Genomic DNA, 26,367 nt, shown 5'->3' on the forward strand with positions numbered 1-26,367 from the left:
AAACAGTGACACAAACGTTATGCACTGAACGGACAATCTTTGTGTTAAACACAAAATTTTAGATTACACATATGTGTGTGTGTTGATAAATAACACAGATTGTTAAAATCAAGATGTTCCTTCCCTCTAAACGTATAAGAGCAAGCGATCTAAGAAACCGTTTACAAGGCTGTTGACATTAATCTGGATGTGCTGGAAAAAATGCTTTGTGACTGACCGCAGCATGGTGTCTAATTAACATTTTGACAGATTGGCTGAACTTGAGGGCCAGTTGCTAATATTGTCTCGGCCTGTTTATTTTTAGAAAATCATTTTCCTTCTTTTCATATTTTCAGCTAAGGAACAGAATCTATACGTGCACGAGAAACCATGCACTCGCATGTTCCTGCACAAGACACGAATGACCAAATGTCAAACATTAAATGATTGAACTTAGCCTGGATAACGTTCTATAGAGAAGGCCTGAGGTCACACACAGCTCGCTAAAGCTGTCAAAACAAGGCTACCAAGTAATATAATAATAACTCTAAAAGACAACTCATTACTCATTGTTCAACAGATCCCTCCACTCCAAATCATCTGGAACTAAACACACCCATGTGTGGACTTCGGACACCTTACTCCCTTTAGCCTGCAGGATACCCATCACCCTCTGTCACGTCAGCCAACAGATCCGATCTGGGCTTTAGTGTCATCTTTGAAGTTTCTGACTCCAGTCCACCAGAGACTTGTGGAAACCCCCACAGTGAGCCACACCCACTCTTAAGCATTCATAATTGATTTTCATGATTACACATCTGTGATAGATGTGATATCTCCAAAGTTCATAGAGAGAAAAATGATTCTTTGAGCTTTTCTTATGGTGCAAAATGACTGGGCTTGGGGAGGAGCTCATGTTTCACGCTCACGTTAAACTGCACCAGGCTGGGGTTTGCTGGGAATAGGTGCAGAGAAAGGTTGGACCTGCAACAAACATGTCTGAGTTTACCGCCACATGATGCATGACTAAGTATGCAAAGGGTACACATGCGTGCACGTGCATAGTGAATCCAAGCAGTAATGCGTTGCTACAACCAGCCGCCTCCACCATTAGGGCTGGAGGTGATTAGCCTTTGAGAGTGGCTGGAGAGAGGAAAGAAGAGCGAGACTAATGCTGTTAGGTTGAAGGCTCTACAGGGGGCACGGTCAGAGTAAAGTGCCTTTCCATGACTCCTTCTTGTGTTTTTTTTTTGCATGTTTCAAGAGCAGACTGACTCATTTAACCGACGGCACAAAACTGAAAGTTGTATCATTTAAAATATTTTAAACCTTAATGCAAACTACTTCTGTACATTTGAGAGTTCACGAAACTCACTGAATAATTTCTCAGCATATTCTGCCATCCTGATTGGCTAACTACATCAGCACCACTTCCTGTGGTCTATAAAGGACATGGGACATTAGAGTGGTTAAAGCTTAAACCAAGTAGCACTGAAAAACATAACTGATAAGCTGAAAACCCATTTGCTGTTTTTATTTCTATTTTTCCAGAGGGACAGCTATCAGAGTCAAACTGCAACCTCTTTCAGAGGGAAAGGCAGTAAAGACAGGGAAATGTTTTGGCAAGCAGATAGTGGGATGTCCCAGTGGGGCCCCTTCTCTGGTTCCATCCCTCAGTTTTGTCTTTTCTCTCCTCCAAAAGGTCCTACCACATCACCATCCCAGTACATGTGAGACTGAAGCCCTGCTGCTTAGGTCTCTTCTGATTGGGCAGCAAGCCCTTTGGGATCCCCCTCAGCACCCTGTGTGGGTGGATTGTCCCAGTGGTGCCCGCTAAGACAAGGCCTCTGTTGTGGTGGGTGAGGGAGGCGTGCAAAATTCACTGGACCCTTCACACGGCTCTCAAGCCCTGTCTGTGGCCCCTGTGCTTAAAGCAGTGATTTGGCTGCAGCGGAGTTTAACTGTTAAGATAGATGAGGACAGCAGAGGTTGAGGTCTTTCTCAAACAAGTCGAGCTGTTTTTGTTGCGGTTATTATGTCACACGACACTTTTCCCCCCTCGATTGCTGAATCTGTGAGAAAAATCATGTCTGCATTGCACTTTGGGATGCACTCATCAAGACTTACTCTCTCTCCTACAATTTCTACTCTCTAAAATGTCACGGCACCAAACCTCTTCTCACTGTTGTTCACTCCTCTCCTTACCTCCCAGCCTTCGATGTGGGACTGCAGCTGTTCCAGGGCCTCTAGTTTCTCCATCTGCCTTTTAGTCTCATTGATGTTGGAGCAGACGGCCTTCATGGCCTGCAGAGCCTCCTCCACCGCCGGATAATCTGCATGCTTCTTGGGAGTCCTCTTTAGCAGCTCCTAAGGAAGAGGAAGATGGAGGTTTTGAAAATAAGAGCTGTTTCTGTTTATTATTATTATTTGATGCCAGGGTCATTATTTTATTGTAGCAGGTGCACAGTACCTTCAGCAGCAGGGGGTACTTGCAAATCCTCTGAATGGGAGTGAGGAGGTAGCCCTCCAGGGGAATATCTGTGCTTTTCTTCCCTCCGAGCAACATACAGTGCTTAAGAAGAAAGGGAAATAAAGATTATTAATAACCTCCCCCACCAAAAAAAATACATGTTAATGCACATTGTTGTAGAAATGATTATGTGTCTAAACATCAAGTTTAAAAATCTTGTGTGTAAAGCAAAAACAAAACATGCTTCTCTTTATTTTTTCTATTTTAAACGTATGTTTTGTTTTTTTGGGGCGTGGTTTCGTGCAGAGTTGAACATCCCTCTTATTTTGCTTCACTCAGAGGAAAGCAAGGTTGAAATGTTGCTACATTTCTTCTGCCTCACTAGTGGAAACGCCCTCAAAAACATCCACTCTTTTCAACAAGGATCACTTTGAAACCTCCATAACGTCACCTCATCCCACAGAATATTTGGGCTTTGAAAAAAAGACCCCCTAAGCAGCTGAGTATGGGTGTCTTTTTTAGAGTAAAAAGGAAAAAAAAGCGGTTACAGTTACAGTCATGGTTTCTCTATGCTTGATATTTTTTGCTAGAGTGCATCCTGTCAGTATACTGTGAGCTCGCAGGATGGGAAGAGAGATCAAAAGCAGCCATGTCGATAAACCACTAGTGTTTATCAGTGGGTAGAAATGTAAGAGATCAGTTTAGAGCTAAATAATCTCCTCGTAATACCCTTCTAGCAGGAGAAGTCGGTGCAGGGGGTTAGGCTTTTTCCAGTAGCATTTTTGATGGGAAAATGTGCAACTTTGGAATTCCACAAATTCCTAATGTGTTAAACACTTGCCTCTCGCCACTTCTCACCCACACCGCCGCTCCTATACAGACTTTCTCATGCTTTCATTCCCTCTTATCTTTTGCTTATTTGTAATCTGCCCGCTTAAAAACCAGAATTCCCTCTGCTCTTCATTCTGACCTCCTTTTTGCTTTCACTTCGCTTTTCTCCGTAGTCTTCCAATGCAATTAGCACTTGCAGTTTCTGGGTACAATTTCAGAAGCTCCCTCAGTTGTGTGATTAAATTTGGATGGAGACTGTAATCCAGAAAAAAAAATCCAGTGGGATTAAACATAGCTGGGGGGAAAAAGCTAATGGCAATACATATTATACTGCCTTTAAATTACCATGAAAATGATTTGTAGCAGTTAACAAACTAACAAACTGACAAATGTAGATGCAAAACTTGAATCTCTTCTAAATATAATTTTAGAAGCTTCCCATATTTTCTGTGCACACACGTTCTTGTAAATCTCAGTGACTCCGTGTCGTTTCTGTTTTGCTGGTTGTTGCTACACCAAACATGTGAGATCATCTGACAATTTGAGATTACAAAGCAGGTCTGACAACCACTTTAATACAAAAGCAGATGTTGTGCAGTGATTTTATTTTGGATTCGTTATTGTGGCGCTAGACCCAACCAATCAATTGCAGCATGACACGGCCAGGAGGAGGACGTGGGGGCAGTGACGTGGGGGTGGGGGGTGCAGCGCAGCACAGCAACAGTGATCCTACTTTTCCCCACTCCTGTGGGTCAGAATAAAACCATGGAAGCAAACCATCAGGCAGTGACAAACGTGGGGCTTCAGATCTCTTGGCCAATCCCAGAAAGGCTGCCAACTCTCCACAGCTGGCTGGCCCAGGATCTGCACATGATTTCAGTGGCTGGACCCCAGCTCAAAGGCCTCCCCCCCTTTTCCCCATTCTAAAGTTGATTGTCCAGGGCCCAAAGGTTTGAGTGTCAAAACACGGAAACAGCTGGCAGTGGAAACACTACGAGAGCAACAATGCATTAAAGTGACCTTGATGCTGGTCGCATCCTGTCCGCGCAGGAAGAAACATTTGACCTCATTTCGGTTTCTGCCCTTTATTCAAGTGTTAACATGGAAGTGGAGGTGATATGAATGAAGGAGAAAAAAATGAGGCGGATGATGAAGAAATAAGCAAGATGAGGCTCTCGGGAGGAAAGAAATGTAGGGCAACGGAAGAAGGCAGGGAAATATACCAGCAAGAAAATAGGATGTATTATGGGACCAAAAAAGGATGCATGAAACTCATGAAGCATACAATAATGGAAACTTTTTTTGGAAGATTTTATTTTTTTATTATTAATAATTATGAGGAGAGAAGTTAGAGTCATAACGAGAAAGGGAAGGAAGGCAATTAAATTTTAGAAGCAAGGCAGATTTGATGACTCGAGGAGCGTGCAAGGACAGGACAAGTCAGAGGAGAGGAGCGCTGGTGTCTTACCAGTAGGAAGGTCCTTATGTCAGGGATCTTGTTCAGCTCCATGAGAAGCCTCAAAGCCTTTTCATGGTTACTGCAGTACTCGCCGTATACTGAGAAACTGTCCCTCTGCAAAAAAATAATTTAAAAAAACAGGTTCAGGGTTGTATGCCAGGGACTTTGTAGCCAATCTGACTAACTAGTGTACACATGATCAATCTACCAAGACAAGGACATTTGACAATTGAGAGCAGAAACTGGGGAGGAGCCTTCAGATGATGCTGTAGTAGTAATATGTCAACACACTGTTTATATCACATCAGTGATTGAAGCTACACAACAAGGAAATTTAGCAGCGCATTTACCCCTCACTGCTCTTTTCTCCAGGCTTTCAAACAGGGCTAGTATTTAAGCAGACCACACCGCCGAGGGCGCGCAGCTCAGCTGCTCTCAGGTCAGTACATCATCGAGTCATGCTGAGAACTCTCAGAAAGCAGCATGAGGTTTTGTTGTGATAACACCAATTAGTTTAATAGCGCGTGCACACACACGGAGAACAACACGCTTTAGAACCACTTTCTTCTGTTGTAATGTAAATATTGGAGCTAATGGCGTGTGTCTCTGCAGCTATAAGAGCCGTCATTATTCTATTCGTTATGCTTTATGTCGTTACACTGATAAAAAAGGAAGAGTAAACAATGCATATGAAAAATGTTTAATTATTATTATTATTACCAGGAGAATGACTCTGCATTTAAAAATGGACCTAATTTTATTTACAAATATATTAGATTTCAAGTTTAAAACTGAGTGGAATAAGTCTTTCCAGTTTGGTGCATCATACACGATACAAGCACGGCCGATTCAACAGATTTTGTAAATCACTATGACATAATGTAACGTAGTAAACAACAAGGGAAAAATGTAAATAAAATTCTCTTCATGGGCCATAGTGTCCTGTACTTAAACAAGTAAAAAAATCTCTTATCATGAATTACACACATATGATTTGAGAATAGACAGACTGGTAAACAGAGACACATCAACAAACGCAAACCGGAAAAACTGTCTTCTGAGCTGACTTAAATTAAACGTAGGTGGTTTGTAATTAAGTGAAGATGACATGGATTGCAAATAGACAAAAGACTACAGCAGAAATACTTTCATAACTATTTCAATTGTGAGGCAAAAGCATTCATCGACATCCTTTGTCACACTTCTCTTTTCAAAAGTAGCATGCGTCATAGGGGAAATTAATATATAAACTACATACAAGATATAACAGTTCCTCTTTTCTTTTTTTTTAAGATTATAGTGTCACACTGTGCAACAACGCAAACAGACACCCTAATGCAGAAGCTTCTGTCGGGTTGCCATGTTCTTTTCTTTACAATACGTAATTCAACACTTGAGCCGGTGGATACACAGTGTCCCGTGAACTGCATTATTTATGCAACACACTGTATACAGCAGCATACACGCCTCATCACAGCTGAAGTTAAACTTACACCCTGTAGCTTATAAACACCTCATGTATTCTTGGGAGTGTTGTAGTAATTGGGATGTGAAACTTTGTGCATGGTGGGGCCTGATGTTGAGGTCTAGTAAGTGAAACCGTCACTTGAAACAGCTTTGTAAGTGAAATCCAAAACTGCAGGTGCGTGGACGCCACTTTCAGCCTTAACGTGCAATTGCCTGAAGGTGTTCGCATTCACATCTGGCCAGGCTACAATGCTGCAAAAGAATAAACAATACTCAGTCACTGATGGCACCTTTCAGATAACAAAGGCCTGCCAAACCAACTTCCTGTAGATGCGGATGTGCAAAACAACCATGCACGTGGTTTTGCGCACGCACACATACACAGCTCGCCACTCAGTTTGCATGTGCCTGTTTTTACACCCCCCCCCCACAAAAAAAAAACCCAACCCACTGGCGGTGACAGCATCAGCCAAACAAAGCTAACAGCTCTTTTTATAGAACCCCTCTCTACTCCATCTTATTTCCTTTGACCAGGGAGAGCTGAAACTCTTTTGTAGATGTTTACCACAAGTAGGCTGCACAGTGTAAACGGTGGGGATCTTTTAACCACACAGGGAGGACCACAAACACACCCAAAGCCACTTTTGGCATGGGAGCACTGAACTACTGGGAGCAGCAGCTGGGTTGGCATATGGTGTGAAACCCCAGATTCTGTCAAACTGACTTAATACAGCACGCAGCTCAAGAAATCCTTTTGGTGTGCTTGTTCACACATAGCGTATTCAACAGTGGCACAGTAACAAGGGCTATTACTATTGCTACTAACTCTGCTACACATGCCAAGAGTTCTAATCATGACAGGATAGAATTAAAATCAACTGGGTTGTACAAAAAGCCCACGGGGAAAGCAATGCCTAGAGTTAATTAACTGAATTTACACATTACTGAAACAGCACAACAGTAATGATAAACAATCACACACCACAGAGCAGTGACTGAATATACTCCTTCTGCTTTTGGCCTTCTCGATGTTTGTTTTCTTTAGTTACTCAGATAACTTGATGTGTTCTAGATTGCTGTAAAGCAGTGATCAGTGTATCATAGAGTCACTGCATCTTGTGGATAACATACGGTTATAGCTTCTGAGCTGCTCTGGGATGTCCACCCTAACTCCAACCTCTATGCAAATTCATTTCAATTCAATGTTATTTATATAGAGCCAGATCATTGTAAAAGTCACCTCAAGGTGCTTTAATACAGAGAAATAATCAATAATAGAGAGAAAACCCCAATCAGACAACCCCCTGCGTTTTAAACAGGAAGCAGCTGTGGCATTAAAACAGTATCAAAGTCCGAACTCACATCATAATAAGACTATAAGACTGTACTATGCCCATTTGCGTGCAGAGCCTGCCCCCCACAACTACTACACTCTGTCATATCTGAGCATATGAGCATCGTCCCTCCCGTCCTCACTCTCACATGAATTTCTTCACAATGTGATGGTTTTTGTTGAATCAAAATCGAATCGGCTTGCGCAGCACAATGGAAGTTCGTGATTCTGTTTGCTTTGCGGCTTACTATTTGGCAAATCTCGCTTGCCTTGTAGATTTATCAGTTATCTGATACACTGATTTTCAGTCGGGCTGTGCTGAAGCGGCCTTTCATGTTCTGTGCTTGGGCATTAAGTCCAACAAGATCAACTGAACTGTTCCTTAGCTCGCTTTTTCAAACAGCCCAAAACAGTCAAACAAACTGGATTTGAGGGATTAAACATGCAGTGTGAGTACACCCTATAAACCAACTCAGCATTGTTAAAAATGTTCAACCATGTTTTGTTCTCCAAAAATATACTTACTTCGTGTTATGCTTCATAAATCGGTCGATTGAAACGTGAACAGCATAAAATTTGAAGAGTTTAAACAGAGGAAAAGTAGCAGCATGACCCTAACCACCAACTTAAAACATCCAAAGGCTTCCCTTCAATATACCTGTAACATGATCAGAATATGAATTCTGCTGGTCTGCTGCCAGCTAAAGAATATAGAACAGAATAATTAGCAATCTGAAGGTGGTGTTAAGGAAACCACTGTATACCAGTTTGCAATATGTAACTATTTTAGCTCTCATTGCTAAGTACAATGAAACCCTTCTGCATGCCTCTGTGCAACTCCAACTATGTTTCTAACTGAGGCAAACTCTCAGGTATTTCCTTTCCTCAGATGACAACAACATAGTCAATTCAGGTACCTGTAAAGTAGCTTATAAGCCTAAACCGGCGCCAAAATGTGACGCTTTAATTTCTACTCCAAAAGACTGAAAAACATCACTTGTGCCCAGAATAACTCAAAGATTTTGGGTGTTCCTTTGATAAACATAAGTCTTTATTTGAATCCTTCATCCCTGGAATGTTATTCCGGAGACTAAATGAGAGAGTAGCATCACACACACACTGAGGAATCACATTGAGTCAAAGCAGAATGGGTGTAGTTCAGCGAGGTCAGAGCATGCATAATGACATGACTGTTGCTTCTTGCACAGCGCTCGCATATACATTCCCTGAAATAGAGCAAATATTGACGTCTCTGATTTCTCCTCTGACATGAGTCACTTTTTCACCTCTGCATAGCTTAAATAATTCTCAGAATACCGTGATCTTTAAACAAGGGATTAACGACTGTGTGTGTGTGTGTGTGTGTGTGTGTGTGTGTGTGTGTGTGTGTGTGTGTGTGTGTGTGTGTGTGTGTGTGTGTGTCTGGTCAAAAGAGAAAAGAGACTCATTCATGTTAGCCTCTAGTTCGTAAGATAAATAATAGTTGGTCAGAACTGCACAATGTTTTATTTCATTCACAATTTTATGACATCAGTGTTTCGGTTAAAGAGATTTCTTTTTCATTTAATTCGACACCAAAGAGTATTCTTTTTCTTTCTTTTAAAGCCTTCCAAACCATCTTGGCAACATCTGACTTTTTGAAAAGCAATGAATCTTCCCGTTTTTCATCCCTAGCTGTGAGTGGCAGACCTCCTTGTGGAACAATGTGGGGGGGTTAATAAAATCCCAGTCATGGTGTTGACCTCTGATCGAGGTCAAGGGCCACGGCTGGAGGGTGCCAGACGGGGCCAGCCGATTGGCTGAGAGGTGTGAGTGCTGAAGGAGACAAAGGTCGTGGCTTGGTGAGGGAGGTGTAATGGATATGCAGCAGGAAAAGGTGGAGTGTGGGTGGCTCAATGCTTCAAGAGAAACACACACACAAAGAGAGTGGCAAATATTATCACGCTCAAATACATGCAGAGAGATCAAATAAAGACGAACGGGAACAACAGCAAGAAAACGCAAAGCATTAGTAAGGCATTAGTAATTCAGTACGCCTCAGTATGTCCCCAAAAGTTGATTCTGTTCATCTGGACGCAACGTTTTCAGTGGGAGAAACGTTTCCCACTCAGTATGTCATTTATAAATCCACATATCTATCTGATATCATCCATGTACTGCTATATATGGTGTAACTATGTACAGCTACTAGTTCACTGACAGTAATAATCATAATAACATCTGTATTAATAAGGGGCATACTTAGGAGGAGTAATGATGATGATGATGATGATAAATGCTTGCTAATACCTTGCTAATACCTTAGTAATGCGCAAAACATATTTTGCTTTGGGGCAAATCTTTGTTTTTCCCTTTAAATCAAGTATTGTTTTGGCTTTAGTCTTTGTGGATTTCGTTAGCAATCGAGAAAATGCACGGAGCTATACGTCTTTGAAGCGAACACTCTCTGGTTTTCAAGTGCATTTTCTAGCTATTCATACCTCTTTCATTGTATTTGTATAATTTATAATGTTATAATCTTACACTTTAAATGAGCAGGACAGGTAGCCGTTTCAAAATGTGAGTTTCCCCCCCAGTATTTATAGATTATCTGTCTAATCTCTCCATTGAACACGAATTATCCACTCGCCTCCACCAACTAGTATAGCTGCAGCTCCCATCTGTCCAAATCTTTACAGACAATTAGCACAATTTCCAGATGGGCAAAAATTCCCTTTGCTATCAAATATGAAATATGGTTACAGTCCTCCCTGTGTTGAAAATGTCCAGAAAAGTGTTACCGCAAAACATCACGATGTCTCGGCAAAGTAGTCCTTTCCTATCCTTAAGTCCGAGGGGGCTCAAAAAAAGTCTCTGCATATACATCAGTCTGACCATGGAGAACTGAAAAAAGAACATGTTAAGCTCCTTTAATCAATTTCCCACATTCACGCTCCGTCTGACAAACCAAATGACTGTCACAGCTCGCACATGTGTGAGAACACATTCTGATAAGCCACTTCAGCAGCTTCCTGCAGAAGTTATTAAATGTCATCCACACTACAGGCAGGTGGCAGATCAATTGCAACTGATTATAATTCATTATTATCAGGTTGTGGTTAAACTCAGTGAAAAGCCTTCAGTTGATCCAAAATGCTGGAGTGAGAGTGCTGACAGAGAGCATATTTCTCCCATATTGGCTCCCTTTTAAATCCAGAATCATATTTAAAATCATTCTCCTCCCTCTTATAGAATATTAAATAATCAGATCTCAAAGACCTCAGAGTACCCCAATCACCCCAAAAGGGCACTTTGCGTTGAACTATGAACTGAACTGATTGTGAGATGATTTCACCAAAAACAGTTAGTGTGTTTCGTGTGTGTGTTGTGTGGACAGTGATTGGAGTCTACATACAGTTATCAGCCACAAAATCTGCTGCGAAGGCAGGATTTATTAATTGTTGGGTTTACCCTTTGGAAAGTCACCAAATACTGGCTGCAGCTGGATTTTTGCAGCTGGATGGAAAATGTCACTCTGCTTCTGGTGATACTGTCCTGTAGGTTGGTGGAGCAGAGCCCTGACAGAATACCTAGGTGATCTATTTAGTGCCTCAGTGAAAGTAAAGTCAAGATAGTTTATCAGAGAGACACAAACAGAGACCCAAAGCAGAAGCCTGAGATTGAGTGCTACCAGCAGAAGCATTGTCCCCTCTCTGAGTGACACACCATCTCTTCCTCCCCGGACACAGACCCTTCTTTGTTTGTTTCCTCAGGCCAAACGAGTTCAAACTGAGTGGAGCGGGGCGGGTGGGGTGCAGGATTGTGTACTGGGGTTGCAGAGTTGAGAGGAATATGGAGGGATGGATTCGTAAAAAGTAGGAGATGTTAGCAAAGACTGATGTAGAGAAACTGAAGGAAGACAGAGTGTTTTTGCCTGACAGGATGCAGGTCAGTTCCGTGAAGGCGGAAAACGCAAGGGGGTGGGTGGGGGTAGAGAATGTGTATTGGTGAATAGGGAGTCCAGGAGATGGGAGGGGTGTTTCATGTGAGAAAGAGAGCATTAAAGGGTATTTCCACACAAGGCTTTGCACGCTTTCCCTGCATCTGTGGTTACGGGCAGTCCATGAAAAGAGCTTATGTGTGTGTATCTGCATGGAAGAGGCATTCAGGCATCCAGCTTCTCCTACATGCATGCCTACGAGCTTGTGCCTGTAACAGTGTGCAGTTTTACGAGAATCTTTTTGTGTGTCCTGCACTTACAAACTGGAGGAACACATGTCCAAGTGCATGGTGAGGCTGAGGTTCAGGCGACAGGCTGTATTCCACTGCAGACAACACCCCCTGGTGCAGCTTAAGGATGTCCTCGATATTTGAAAACAGAATCTATAAAATGAGAGGATGATGTAAAGGGAGGGGAGCACAGAGATGAGGGAAAAGTAAAGACATTAGTGACCAATTAGCATGTTCACATGGAAGATTTCTGACATTTTGATATTTGCAATAAAAAGCTGGCCATACCTTGACATGTTCAGGTGAGAGACACTGTTGGTCGTCCGGTGTTTGTCTGATTCTGTGCAGAAATGCCTGAAAAGGAAACAAACACAAAACGGGTTTAAAAACAATGCGCCACACTTTACTCTCAATAAGGCTGACAGCTAAAGCATGTTCATCAGACATGTCAAAATCATTTTACATCATTGATCTTAAGTGGGTCAGACAGGCTAACTATTAAAAAATGTTCTTTACTAGGAAAAACTAAGAAAAGGTCTTTATCAACAGGAAAAGTTGCAAAACCTAACTTAAACAGTTAAAACACTCCTTTACATTTTCCAAAGCTGTCCACTTCAACAGCTTACGGTCTTTGTCAGACAGATTCTGGCCCCCTGGCCTTATGTTTGATACCCCGAAAGTACATCTATGAATATATAGAAAAATGGAAGAGAATATCTGGAAATCGTTAGTCTCTTTAGGTTTTGGTTATCATGCACCATCACTTGTGCATGCAAAAAGTGGTCTGGAAGTGGAAGTCCAGCTTCCCTCTTGTGAATGTTTTAAATTTAGGATATAGGTGATCTTGGCTTTGAGGAAACAGATACAGTACAGACAGATTCATTGCATTAACATAACCACACGAGCCTTTGAACAGAAAACCACATTTACTCTTACATGCTTCATGAAAATGTCTTTTCAGGTATCAAACAGACATTTTGGGGCTGTTTCATTGTCCCTGGGGTCTAATAAGGCAAGACGTGTTTTCCTTTTACACTTAAAGCCTCACTGTATGGATCCTAAAGCGCCTGAGCATTCAACTGTAAGACATCCTCCAAAATGAACTGCTTCACTGTTGCAGTGTCTACACACAGCACTTCACCAACATGGCTCATAATAAGGCTCGTGTCAAGTTGAGCTTTGCTTGCGTGTGCAGCTCGGTTTTTGTGTGTGTTAGTGCCTGCCAATCAGATCCTGACTTGGGGGGAAAAAAGAAAAAAACTGTGAATAGAAGGGAAGTGAATCTGCAAACAGTTTCTTTTATTCTCTCTTCCCCATTTCTCTGTCTATCACCCTGTGTCTGACAGGCTTAACCTGCCTCAGTCTGACTGCCCTTCAGACGCCAATACTGTGCTGAAAAGAAAGGGATATCAGAAAGGAGATATGCATCCCCGAACCGACGAATAAAACTCTACCCCGAAGCCTCCTTCATCAACCTGGCTCCTGCTGTTGTGTCTGCCTGCATTTCAGTGCCTCAGATTTAGAAATTGATAGCTTTCCATGTGAATCAAAGGCGTTACAAAGAAGTCCTGGGTTAAGTGAGACTACTGCTCTAAACAAGAAGCCTTCGCCCGATACTTTTGGTACAATCATGACAAATGACACCAAGATCCTTACGCATGCCAACAATGTCACGTTAAAAGGTGCCGCTTCTAAGTGTTTGCTTTATGTTTCAAGTTTTGAGATCCTGTGTCAACCCCAACACGAGCACAATGGATCAATAAATAATGCATGATTCTAGTAAAAAAGGTTATAGGACATTATCACTAACGGTGCCAAATGCCGGTGCAATAAAAGTTTCATTGCAGGTTGCAAAGCAATACTTCCATCCAAAGTTATGGTTAAAGATAGACAGCAAGCACAGATAGAGAGGAGGAAAACAGCATCTCTGGATTTTGCAGGGATTAAACTGAGGCTTGGTTGCTAAATGCATTTTAGCTTATCTGGTATAGAATTGTATAACACTTGGCTTTAATATCACCCCCTTAGCAAAATATGTCTACGATCTAAATGCATAATCAAGGGAAAAAAAGATTGTAGCTACAGCAAAATATCGACTAAAGACACAAAAATTTCCCCTATAAAATCTAATAATCTGACCATCAGCACTGAATATGGGCTGCTTTTGATGCTCAGTACTCAAAATGCATTAAACATTCAGCATTAGGTGCAATCCGACGCTAGAGTTGTCAGGTCGAACATGCTCCACTAAAGAAAATAGTCCCTATGAAACCTAATGACACTTTTGTAACACAAACTGCCTTAATAACTACATATGTTAAGTAACAGGATCAGTTTTTGTAATTTGGGTGAAGTGCGTCATTTATCGAAAACCCTTTCACGCTCCCTGCAGTCCCACATAGCACCAGTTACAGAAAGTCACTTCCCGTAATTAAAGACTGACACTTCTAATCAGACGTTCGCTCTAAAGACAGAACCCAGCCAACCAAGCAGTCAGGCAGCAATTTTATAATTTCCTCTGCCTTTTTTTTCTGTTTCTGCCTCTCTTTACTAGCTTTTGCGCAAGTCGTACCAAAAATAGAAAGCACGGCTCCTCAGCAGTGAGCTGTGACCTCGCTAATTAAGACCAGTATTAAAGGGAAGCGGTAGTTGTCATGTTCTTGACTGTTTTTTTGTTTTGGTTTTTTTTGGGAGGGAGCTGATTGTGCTTGAGGCATACACTAATTAAATCTCCCATATGGCAGCTTGTACCGTGTCCACACTGTAGGAGTCACTCAAGTGAGAGATTGCTCCCCAGCAGAGGATACGAGACAGGCAGGAAACAGAGCTTTTCCTCAGTTGCTTTCAGACAGGGTTAGCGCTGAGTGAGGGTGTGGCGGGTGAAGAAAAGAGCCAAGGAGGCAAAGGGTGAAAACAGAACAAACAACAACGAGCAAGGGGACAATGGTGGAGGAGACGGTGAGGTGTAAAGTATCTTTTATTCATGTATTCCTCTGTGACAGCTACCATCCAGGCAGGAATCACTCCTTTAACAAAATGTGCCACACAGATGTGGTGAGACGGGAATCAGCAGGGAGGATGGTAGGAAGAAGGAACAAAGAATTCCTTTCAGTCAAAGTCTAACCCCAACAAGGACAGTCTCCCCCCAGAGTTGTATTGGCTGTCTTCATTGTTCCATCACAAAAGAAGACAGGTTTATTTGGAGAGAAAATTGGCTCTCTCTGTCCACCATCATGACTAAGACAGGCTACAGGGAAGCCAGAATACAGGACAGTGCAGAGCATAAACTGAGCATGCACCCCAAGCATGTCCAAGTTTACTCAAACTGAGACTTTTACGCAGTTTGTACAGTAATATTTTTGAGAGTGTGACTGAAATCAGAAACAGGAAATTGCACCAGAGGAAGGTATTATGGGTGTAATTGGAAATGTGTTGACATCTGATGGACAGCAGTTCATTGTGCACAAACAGCCAAGTATCATAATTGGACAAACCGCAGTCTGGGCTTATTTTCATATTTGGCTATTTATTGGGCCTTTCCACTAATGACCACCAGAGACTGTAACTTCCTGCCAGTCACTCAGGCAGAAGTTAGAGATACTCTGACATCATTTCTTTCAACTTCCTCTGCAATCGAAATAACTTGATATATGACAAGTTATGAATGTTATTGGCTTTGTCACTGTGAAAGATCCAATATTTCTCCTTCTATTGTGCTCCCGTAAAAAAAGCAGACGTGACTGCACTTTAAGAAGACCCTCAGCATATTACAAATCATGCACGATTTGCATAGAGAGGACAATATCTCAGAGCATTACGCACATGCACACAAACTGGAAATATGATAGGGATATTGACGAGACCCACTCTTTCCACAGCACGCAGTTAAGCCAGTTGTTTACGAACACTGTAATTCTACTCTACACCACTGCGTGCAGTTGTTGTGCTCATTACTGCTTAATTACCACACTCGGAGACTGCAAGATGCGTCTGATGGTCCTTGTTTACTTTCATATCGCCATCTCCATCTCAGGTGACCTTATCTGTCTCTTCTCTGACATCAGCACGTCATCATCAGCAAGGCGAGGCATGTGTGTGTCTGTGTAATCATGTTTAGTGGAGGATCAGACATTGATGAATAATATTTGCTTGACTGATGAACAACAACAACAACCCTGCCTGCACTGGCTCGGGCTGACAAGTCTGTGTTTCGATGTCTGAAATCTGAGTCAGTTCACTATGAATTTGATGGAGATGGAAAAGGGCATGACGGTGTTTCAAAAGCTCACCGACAAATCAAAAACAGTAGGGGGATGAAAAGAGGCAGTGCAGTGTAGCCTTTCCCGCACTGGTTTTCCTGTGTAGATCGCATTAGATGGCGCACCTTGTTACGCCTCAATACCTAAAAATAGCAACGATATCAATCAGTGTGTTAATAATAGTTGGTCATATGGGACACAGACTCAGTTTTGTGATACTTCTGGACTCATAACAATGAGTCAGACTGGCTCGGAGGAGGGCTCAGCTGCAGCACAGAGCACAGCGAGGATATTGCACATGATGCCACAGGGGTGAATGGCAGTAAGAGAAAGCTGCTCGTGATGCAATCCTACAGGAGACAAGTAACACAACCAGAAGCTCCTTGGCAAACCACAAAGTAGCTGCCAAGCACACTGATGCAGCATTGTACCCACTGACATTTCATTATGATATATACTGGAAACTCCAACATCCTCCATACAGGAAGTAGTTCAAAGTCATACTCAAAGTGTATCATCATACTGTGAACACATCTTTGTTTTTTTGTTTTTTTACATATATATGAAATTCTTGACAGTTAGACATTTAAATCCACACTGCAGTTATGCAAACTTTGCAGCGTCTCTTGTTATTTTGCTCAAGTTTTCTTTTCTATTGCTCAATCATTATTAAAAACTCTTTTTGGTTTTTTTTTCTCCCTATTGGCCCTCAAAAGCCCACAACGCTTCTGAAAGTACTTAGAGAAACTCACTGGGGTTGAAACTCACAATGATGAGAGCAATACACAGGAAAATGTCAGCTATTATTAAAATGTCTTAGCTGTGACTCTTTACAGGGATCTAAAAGAGCCGCTGTAGTTCAAGCATGACAGTTATGTTTATTGCTTTGGAATTTAAATAGTGAGAGTCAAACTAAAGCTACTTTAATTAGCTGTACAATGAGAGAAACAGTCGTGTGATGAAGTTTTCACATCGCCCTTCGCAACTTTGTGAAAAACCCAAGTACATCCTTACTGCTTTCAGAGGAAGTAAGAGGGTATGTAGCTGCCAGGTGCTGCTAAACAAACACACTTCTTTCAGATACGTGTTAACACAATGCCACAATGTGGTAGGAATGAACATCCCAACAAATTCACCTCAAGGTCAGACTGTGCACTGCTCAGAGAAACTGGAAAAAAACTAAACAAAACAAGAGACTCTAAAGGCCTCAGTTAGGACATTAAATGTGAAAGTTAATGACAACACAATTAGAAAACAGCTAAACAAGTATGACATGCTTGGAGAAAGTCTCTTCTCTCTAAAAAGAACAGGTATACAAATAAACAAACAAACCACAAAACATCTGGAACAATGTCTTTTGGACAAATGAGAGCAAAGTGGAGATGTTAAGACATAATGCACAGCCATGAAATCCAAACAAAGCATATCAACCATCGAGCACGGTGGTGGAGGGGTGAGGATTTTGCAGCCACGGGACATAAGGACATTGCAGTTGACTATATAAAAGTCAAAGCCTTAAGAAGTCACCTGACTGAAATTGTGTGGCAGGACCCTATGAGAGCTGTGTATAAATTAATGCCCTCAAACCTCAATTAAGTGAAGCAATCTTGTACAGAAAAGTAGGGCAGATTGCTTGTTATTGCAAATTATTGCTGCTAAAGGCACATCTACAAGCTATCGAATCATGGGTTACATTTAGTTTTTTAAAGGACTGCATGTTAAAACTTTATTTTTCACATGTAGAAAAAAAGACCTTAAAAGCAAGCTTTAAATATAGCAATGACAAGAGTCTTTTTTCCCCTAGAAATGTGTCTGCCAGCTTTTTGCTAGCATTTTCCCAACCCCACACTCACACCTCTGAATTCACTTATAACTTATCTGGCGTACATGACTATTTACAAGATTTTCAGTAAAATGCTGTCCGTGAAGCCTCTTGTTACTCAGAAAATTGCCCTTATGTCTACTGAAAATATGAAAATTTGTGTGCAAGTTACTGCAAATTTAAAAACACTACTAGACACAGCAGTAGTGGGTACTTTATTGGCAGTGATGGCAGTGATGGCAGTGGAAAGTGCAACTTCATAGTGACTGTCTATATCACTCCAATATCACTCAAAAAAAATATGATGGTGCCAGACAGTTCATGTACAGTTCATGGATATACATGCATCACTTTCTCCCACAAATTGCATGAATGCTGTCAAATGTGCCACTTGTTCAAGCAGCATGTGAGCAGGTTGAAGTAAGTTTGGAGGATCCCACCAGACTGAGTCACTTGGTTTTATTTTCTGTTTTTGTGTTTATTGGAAAAAAAGTGTGTGCAAGAAAAACTGAAGACAAGTCAAAAAATCCCAAACTGCAACAGAAGAAGTGCACACGCATGCCTCTGCGCGACTGTGTGACATGCAAACAGGAAGTGAAAACGGAGCAATGGCACAGAACAAAGGCCAGTGCTTTTCTTTGTCTTTTTTTGACGCTCAAATTCGACGACAAGACTTTAGTTTTCTTCTCGAGAACATAGGCGGCTCAAGTCAGGCGAGAAAGGAAAACAAACAAGTCGGCAGAATGAAGCAGCTCCTCTCGACACAAAAGCAGCAGATGTCATTTCTGGACAGGAAGTGTGGCTTTTGCAAAAAGGAAGTATACGACATGTTTAAGGGCCACTAACTCAGCTGTGTTCTAAGTAAAGTCTGACGGCTTTGTGCTAGCGTGCAACCAAGCTGTAACAAACAAATAAATCACACCGTGCTCTCAAGACTAAGGAATTGTGGATTTTTTTTTTTTTTTTTTTTTTTTTAAGCTATGCTGCAAAGATGAATGGAAGTTAATGTTATTTATTGGTGTGGATAAAAATGAATGGACTGAAATGGAAAAGCTTTAGGTTATTTTCCATTTTTAACTGACAGCCCCTGCAGAAGCTTCAGGTTTACAGCTTGTCATCGCCTTAAACCCAAAATAGTGCAATCATACCAAATGCTTATGTCTCTTGTCATGCAAGGCATAGGGCAGCATTTATCATGAATAACAGCCAAAGTGTCATTATGGGTTTGATTGGGCAGTGGGTGTTGCTAGATGCTGAGGTTTATCAGAGCGAAGAAGGGCCAGACAGTAAGGTGTGAAGATGCAGATTGACCATATGTTGGTGAAGGCTATGTTTTCGCTCCAGTGGACAGTCAGTAAGATGCCTGCTGCCTTCACGTCTGCTTTGTCTGCTTCTGAACGCAGCTTTCTACCTGCTGCTAAAGCAAACTATGAAACATGACTCATCTCCTATTTATCTGTTTTTAGGTGAAAGCCTTCTTGTTGGCAAAGAATCCTACATATTAAAAAAACTACTAAAACAAGCCACTGATGAAAAAAAAAGCTGAAATATTTTATCTACCCTTTCACATTTCAACACAACAATCAAGAAAAGTAATGTAACAAGTGTCAAACTAGGTCATGTTGCAACACAGGAGGCGACCACGCATACAGAGTCGAAGTTAGCGGAGCAGCCACGAGCACAGGATGTGAAGGGTCACTCGCAGTGTGCGGCTGAGGTTGTTTTTAAGCTTGACACACATCGGCCAGTGCTATCTGTAATAACCAAGGACCATAGAATGGCAAACTTGTGCGCGTAGATCTCAGCTACCATATTAGAAGCTGAGGTGAAAGTGTATACAGAAAAGAAAAGAAAAGTAAAGCCCTATAAGTCAAATGAATTCTCGTCAAGGCTGGATAAATAATTTAGGTCGTTTTCTATAGTTAAACTAAACCCAGTGAACACACATGCTTAGCTTGGACCTGTTGGACAATGACGTTAATGCTTTAACAGGTTTCATAATAAACAGTAATATGTGTGACAAGTGACGAGGGATATTAGCATTTGTTTTGCTGCCATCACCATGTATGCATCCCATTTCTCATAATAGCAAGTGCAAATATGAATGTAATGTATAGGAAATCAATAACAACGTGGTATAATGGTTACATAATGTACATGTCAAATGTTTCCTTAGCTATTTGTCTGGATTAAATCCTTTCAACAAGCAGAGTTTGGAGTGTGTCCAATCAGACTGTGCTGTCCTAAGCACATTGTTGCTTTACTGTAAATATCAAACTCGATTATCTTCTTTGAGAGCAACATTTTTTTCCTTATTTCTCTCCATAATGAGAGGGCCAATGGTGTTAATGGGAACAGAACTGGGGCATTTTTTCTGCCTACCCACGGCTACATCAGCATTCAGCAACAATGCTGGGCCATCTCACTCAATTCAGATATCTCACAAGAGACCCCGTATATCAAGAACAAGCTCGAACACTTGTCAAGGTTTTTCTAGCAGGCCCTCAGAGCCCCTTTTCAATTCGCTGTGGTTCCCACACCTACTGAAGCAAACCTCAAACAGAACCACAGATCCACAGATTCAGGCGTTTTCTAAGCGAGTTCTCAGGTCACCAGCCTCAAGCTCTCTACCCTTTCTCATCCAGGAGAAAACAACAACAAGCTTAAAACAATGCACCCATTAAGGATCTCTCTTTTTTGGAAAGAGGATTGGGGTGGCTAGTCACAAAGGGAGACGGGGCATTTTGGATAGGGAATGGGGCCATTTAGGGGTCGACATGGCATGAAATTGAATAAATAAATGAAGAAATCCCCTCTTTGTGGCCTGGGTGCAGCAGAGCCAGAGAATGGCCCGTGGCGTTGCCATAATGAGGGACCCCAGCAAACCTTAGCAGAATTCTTTTTCTCTCAGGCCGTAATTCACATCTTTCCCCAACCCTCCAAAAACTCCCTCAGCTCCCCTTCACCCACCAACCAGTCCCTTGCTGTCTTCCAAGAGAAAGCCTTTTTGGCAGCGCCAATCACCAAAACACAAAGTCTTCTTTGAGCCTCGTCCAGTTTTTTTTTTCCCCTCCCCATCTCGCTCACTTCCGCTTTGAAGGACTTTAAACTTCAGGGCTCTTTGAGCTGTTCACATGGGCGGAAACTAAACACGACAGGGGGATGACACAGTGCCTTTGCGACAGAGGACAGGCAGAAAGCGCTGGACCGAATACTTCCTGTTTAAGACTGGGTACTCATCACAACCCTGCTGTACAAATGAATGGATGACACACGATGAATATGCGGACTACATATTTTGGACACCTCAGATGACAAATTGTTGAGATTGTCTCAGTAAGCATGTTAGGCTTTCAAAACTGTACTTTCAAAAGGTTCCACAGTTGCTAGAATTTTACAATTTAAATTTCTGAGCTTGCTGACATTTCTGTCCAGTATTGCACAAAGTTGCTTTGCACATTTTGTTGTACAAGCTGCTCCCAACTACAAAAGAGAAAACTTCCAGGAGGAGACATGTGGTCCTAATAATCATTCATAAATGACACCAGCAAATCCACAGATATAATTTTCCACCCTGGGTAGTATTCTTCTCCCGGGTAGAAGTCTCCACTGAGGCACAACATTATATTTTCTTGACAGTGGATGTGTCAGAAGTACAGGAAGAATGTATTTTTCATTTTACACAAAGAAGAATGAGAAAGTTTTAATCTATTAAAACTATCCATTTTATTTTTTGTCATTATTTTTCCACATAGTTCTAGTTTAGCTTTAGTCACCAGGTGGCTATACTGGATTTTGATTCCTTTTGTATTCGTTTTATGCATCTGCTGCAATGTGGACTTAAAAAAACACTGCAATGTGTCCAGTTTTTCATGCTTTAGGCAGCACCGGACACATGTTTCAGGCTTAATATCAATTCTACCACTCTCACTACAAATGAACAGGAACAAAAGACAGAGAAGCACAGAACACTTATTCTTATATACTTGGACAACACGCTGGAAATGGAAACATCTGTGTATTTGTTTCAGTGAATGTTACAGCCATCTCAAAACCTATTACAAATGTCTCTACCTGTAGCCCACATGGCTCAAATTACATTTTGTCTTTAAAAGGAACATCCACGACATTTTTTTCCTAAGTTGCTTTCCTGTCGAGGGGTGACATGTGTTGATCAGTAGATAACATCATGGACCAGATTGGAGAGGCCATCTGGACATTTGTACACTTGGTTGGGTTTTTTTTTGGGGGGGGGGGGGGGGGGTTGGTGCTGACAGACATGGGTATCACAGACTGGACCAGAGTGTGGCAAGTATGAAGCTGAGTGAGCCATCAGTGACCTGTGACGCTGCCGGCTAACCAGTTGATGTAGCACAGGTGGTTACTCAAGCTAAACTCCATGATATTCATACGCATGTATCCAAGAGAACATTGTAGTTTGCCTTCATGTACACATCCAAGCAAAACCAAAGTACGAATGCCACACCTAACAAGCAGCTGAGCAGACATAAACAAGGTTACAGGGACAGAGAGGGAGGAAATTGAATGGTGGCAAAGACACAAATTAGTGGCTTACATTACACCATAATGGCTCTTTGGCAAAGCAAGGGGGAAGATCACAGAGACTGTTCGCTGGTTCTGACTTAAACAACATTTACCAGCCTGATAGAGAATGCCATTAAACGGGCAGACAGCAGCTAGTCAAAGCCCTGCCTGTCTGAAAAAAAAGTACTTCTCAGTCTCTGAAAGCACAAACCTACATCCTATCTCACTTCTCGTTTTGGCAGCCACAAATGCAGCAAACGCTGAGGTAAGTTTCCACTTCTAGAAGTGATATTTGCAGGTCGATTTTGATTCACCATATTCAGCCGCAGAGCAAGTTAAATAGTGAGCCACATTTAATTCTGTGATAAAGAGACAATAGGTCTGGTGAATTTAAAAAAAAGAAAGAAGAAAATACATAAAAACCACTATCTGTCCTGCAAAGGCTCTTGCAAGCTGAAGAGTCTCTGCAGGATGGATAGAAAATTGAAAACTGAACATGTTAACGTGCCATATCAAAACATTTTTCTTAAAAGGTTTCCTGTCAGCACATGAGAACAAAAACTTTACGGTACCCGCATGTATGACTCAAGCCTTTTATAAAGCCACGTGAGTTGGCAAAAATGTCACCACAGCTAGCAAATGCCAAAATAAAAGCCCTTCAGCTACCATGCCCAAGATTTTGTCAGCAGCTGTCATGAACAGTTACCACAACATTGTCGGAGCTTCCTTGACTAGCGGGGGGGGGGTTAAAAAAGAGCCTTACCAGTTGGCTGGTTGGTAAATTGTTTATCTCAAAGCTCATTAATTAAGTGAATCATGTCAAAAACAATTTCAGGATAACAGTGAAAATGTTCTTTGTTTGTAGCTGTGGCATTTAGCTGGAAAAGAAAATCCTGCGATGTTCTGGGTGTTCACTCCACCACTCAGGCCATCACAGAGCAGGAGTGCAGAGTGTCTAAGCTTCTGGTTTAAAATGATCATTATGAAATAAATCCTGTCTATAAGCCTCTCTTTTATGATGCATATCTGTCTCTGACAAGTATGAAACAGACTTAAAATTAAGTAGTGACTGCACAACCAAGAAGATAATGCTCTTGTTTTCAGTAGTAGCTTATGGAAACTTTCCCCCGGTAGGTGAAATGGCGTAAGGTTGAAGTAACTGTGTAAACTCTACTTGGCCAATCAAAAAGAACCTTGTTGTTGATGGAGAGTTATAAAAATTCAAAGTAAAACAGGAATAACCCTTAGATGGGGATTCACCAGATGGAAAGAGCAATATTCAGTTTGCCAGATCACATCATTTCTAGTTGATCAGAAAGTAATAAAAAATGAAAAAGGCAGAGCTTTGTTACTGTGACTCTAAAGCCCTGTGAGGCAAACTGCCAGTTTGTTAATTAAAACTAACTGGCTTGGTAAGCTTAACCAGGCTTTACCCATTATCTTTGCCACAGTCAGTAAAGTTTTGTGTGAAGATGTACTAGTCCAGCATTTTTCTATCAGGCAAATGACCTTTAACCCCCTCCTGAAAGAAGACCCACATCTGGTAGTATTTAAAAAAGCAAACAAACATTGTAATCCTGCTGCCTCAGTCTGTAAACCAAACCCTCAAGGGACAGCTTGTGTCAAGTCATTCTGCAGACATCCGTCCATCCTGCTACCTTTTCACCACACTGCACAGTCGCTGCACCCGGTGTCTTCCCTAAGAAAGTACATGCGCCAACTTCGTCCAGATTACGATGTGATCTCGAAGAACACTGGAGGTCTCACGTTGCCTTGCTTTTACTATTCAGCCCATATCATCTGCTGTCACTTATATCAGCCTGTTAAAAAGCACAGTGCCTCACATACGCGGTTTTACCATTTCCAGCCAGTACAAAACAGTGAATGTCCAAGTTCTCGCCAGACATTACATGATCTGATATCTGACACGTTGATATGCAAACTGATGAAATGCTACTGACCTCTGTAGATCACAGATTTGAAAGGACACACTCCTGAATAGGTCCACTTCTTAAAATGCTACTTCTAAGAGAGAAATCACTAAGAAAATTCTTGGACACAGTAAAAAGAGATTTCGTCTGATAATCTCCAAGCATCTCTCACAAAGAGAAGGAAGCTTTTCTTTGCTTTTGCATCATGCCTCTGGGTGTTACAGTGGTTTAGACTTGTTAACTTGAATACTTTAAATTCCTGCTACAGTCTTATGCTTCAAAGAAATAGCTTATCAAAACACATGACTAAAAAAAGCACAGAGATTAAGTTGGAAACTGACATTTACCACCCCGACATTGCAATAAGTTCGTCTGGCACTGTACCCGCGCTGCAAGGTACCAATTGTCCAGACTGTGATGGATGGGTGCACAGCAGCAGCAGCTTGAAACTTTATTTATATGAAAATTTGCAGCTTATGCAATGAACTGAAGTACAGTTAACACAAAAGGCAAAGCATGTAATATTATTCACTGCATTGAGAGGCACTGACTATTTACAGGTTTGATTAACCTACAAGTTACATGTTACAAGTTACAAGTTACAAACCCTCAAAAAGCCCCAGCAGTCTGCCACAGTAACTGTTCTACCTGCTGTTCAGTCTCCACAGGGTGCCCCCCCAATGCCCTCACTCATATATGTGGAGTGGGTTTTACTTCAGCTAAAGGCTGCAGTGAACTGAAACCACCAGCGTTGTGGCTACGACGAGAGCTAGAATCTTAAGCTATTTATACGCCCAAGCCCAGAGAAATCCGATGCTGGTCTTTACAACTAAGGAGGGACACCGAACGAGAGGGAGAAAGATGGGCCAGACAAAAAAAAAGGGGGGGGGGAATAGGAATAGGAATGGACATCAAATAGGAAAATAGGAAAAAAGTAGAAGGGGGGAAGCTCGGAGCTGTCTGTCGGCATGTTTACCTTTGTAAGCACTACATATAGGATGTGTGTACGCGTGTCATCCTGTTTGCTCAGCTACAGCCAAAGAGGTGTTAAAAAAAAAAAAAAAAGTCTAGCATCAAAACACAATTTCACTTCTTCATGGCAGCGCAGGTTAGCATCGGATGAGTACTCTCACTTGTGTGTGGCCCAAAGTAAAGGTCACAGTCCTTCCAGATGTTTCCTATTATCCTGCAGCACTGACAGGACCTCTGCGGTCACTTTTCCATCACTCACTTTTCAGAATTAAGAAGGAAGGTCATAAGCCAAGAAAAAAAACTATCAGCCACTCATTTCCAGGATTCACCGAGACATGGGTCAGCGTGGTCAAAAAAGAAAAACAATCCCAAATGACAACCAACCATATTCATGGCATTCAAGGAAAATCCCTCACATCTAGCAGGTATGACGCCACCGACCACATTCCTATCACAGATAGCCTAGTATTTTGGTGCATCATGGCTGGGAAAATCCAGCTGCGCAGATTAAACCATACCCTGAAGAAAATTCCCATAAATCTATCGAGCTAGGAAGTGATTATTTCACACAAACAAACAAGGGAATGCGTGGCGACAAAAGCTTGAAGAGCACAGCCATCTTCATAAAAAGGAAGCAGCTTGTTAAATGTGACAGCTTCCGATCTACTCAAAGAGTTAATAGATTTAGAGATTTGCTGCGATAACAGTGAGGGGGAGAAAAAATGAATCCTCTAATCCCTCTTTTCACACCCCCCCAACCCCCTTCTCACCTCTTGTCCTCACCACTATCCCCACACGCTTCCCTACAGCACATTGGATGAGCTTGTTGGCGCTGGTAATTGCCAAGGGATGAGTGACATGCAGAATGGCTGAGGTGCCAAAGCCGGATAACCATCTCTTTTTGTGTGTGTGTGTGTCATTGCAATCATTGCAATTGAGAAGCTGCTCTGCTAAGGGCTTTTTTTCCACTGGGTTTTTAAAGTGCATAAAGGGAGGTGGAAAATAAATCAATGATAAGGCAATGGAGATGATGAAGATGGCCAACAGCTACTGTACTATCAGCTGATAAAAAAAAAAACCCTCAACAAGA

The 26,367-nt window shown here is 41.8% G+C and overlaps 1 protein-coding gene across 2 annotated transcripts in view; it reads right to left on the reverse strand.

Annotated features, from left to right (window-relative positions):
- The window catches only part of prex1 (phosphatidylinositol-3,4,5-trisphosphate-dependent Rac exchange factor 1), a 78,928-nt gene that overhangs the window by 49,231 nt on the left and 3,330 nt on the right, over positions 1-26,367 (reverse strand). For both annotated transcript variants that reach the window (XM_005454151.4, XM_003449141.5), the window contains exons 2-6: positions 12,037-12,102; positions 11,779-11,901; positions 4,749-4,853; positions 2,450-2,551; positions 2,185-2,346 (exon numbers count right to left, since the gene is read on the reverse strand). In XM_005454151.4, the coding sequence (XP_005454208.1) occupies positions 2,185-2,346; positions 2,450-2,551; positions 4,749-4,853; positions 11,779-11,901; positions 12,037-12,102 (558 nt within the window). The remainder of the gene's footprint in view (positions 1-2,184; positions 2,347-2,449; positions 2,552-4,748; positions 4,854-11,778; positions 11,902-12,036; positions 12,103-26,367) is intronic.

The sequence above is a fragment of the Oreochromis niloticus genome, linkage group LG20, assembly GCF_001858045.2.
Source record: "Oreochromis niloticus isolate F11D_XX linkage group LG20, O_niloticus_UMD_NMBU, whole genome shotgun sequence".
Lineage (NCBI taxonomy): Eukaryota > Metazoa > Chordata > Actinopteri > Cichliformes > Cichlidae > Oreochromis > Oreochromis niloticus.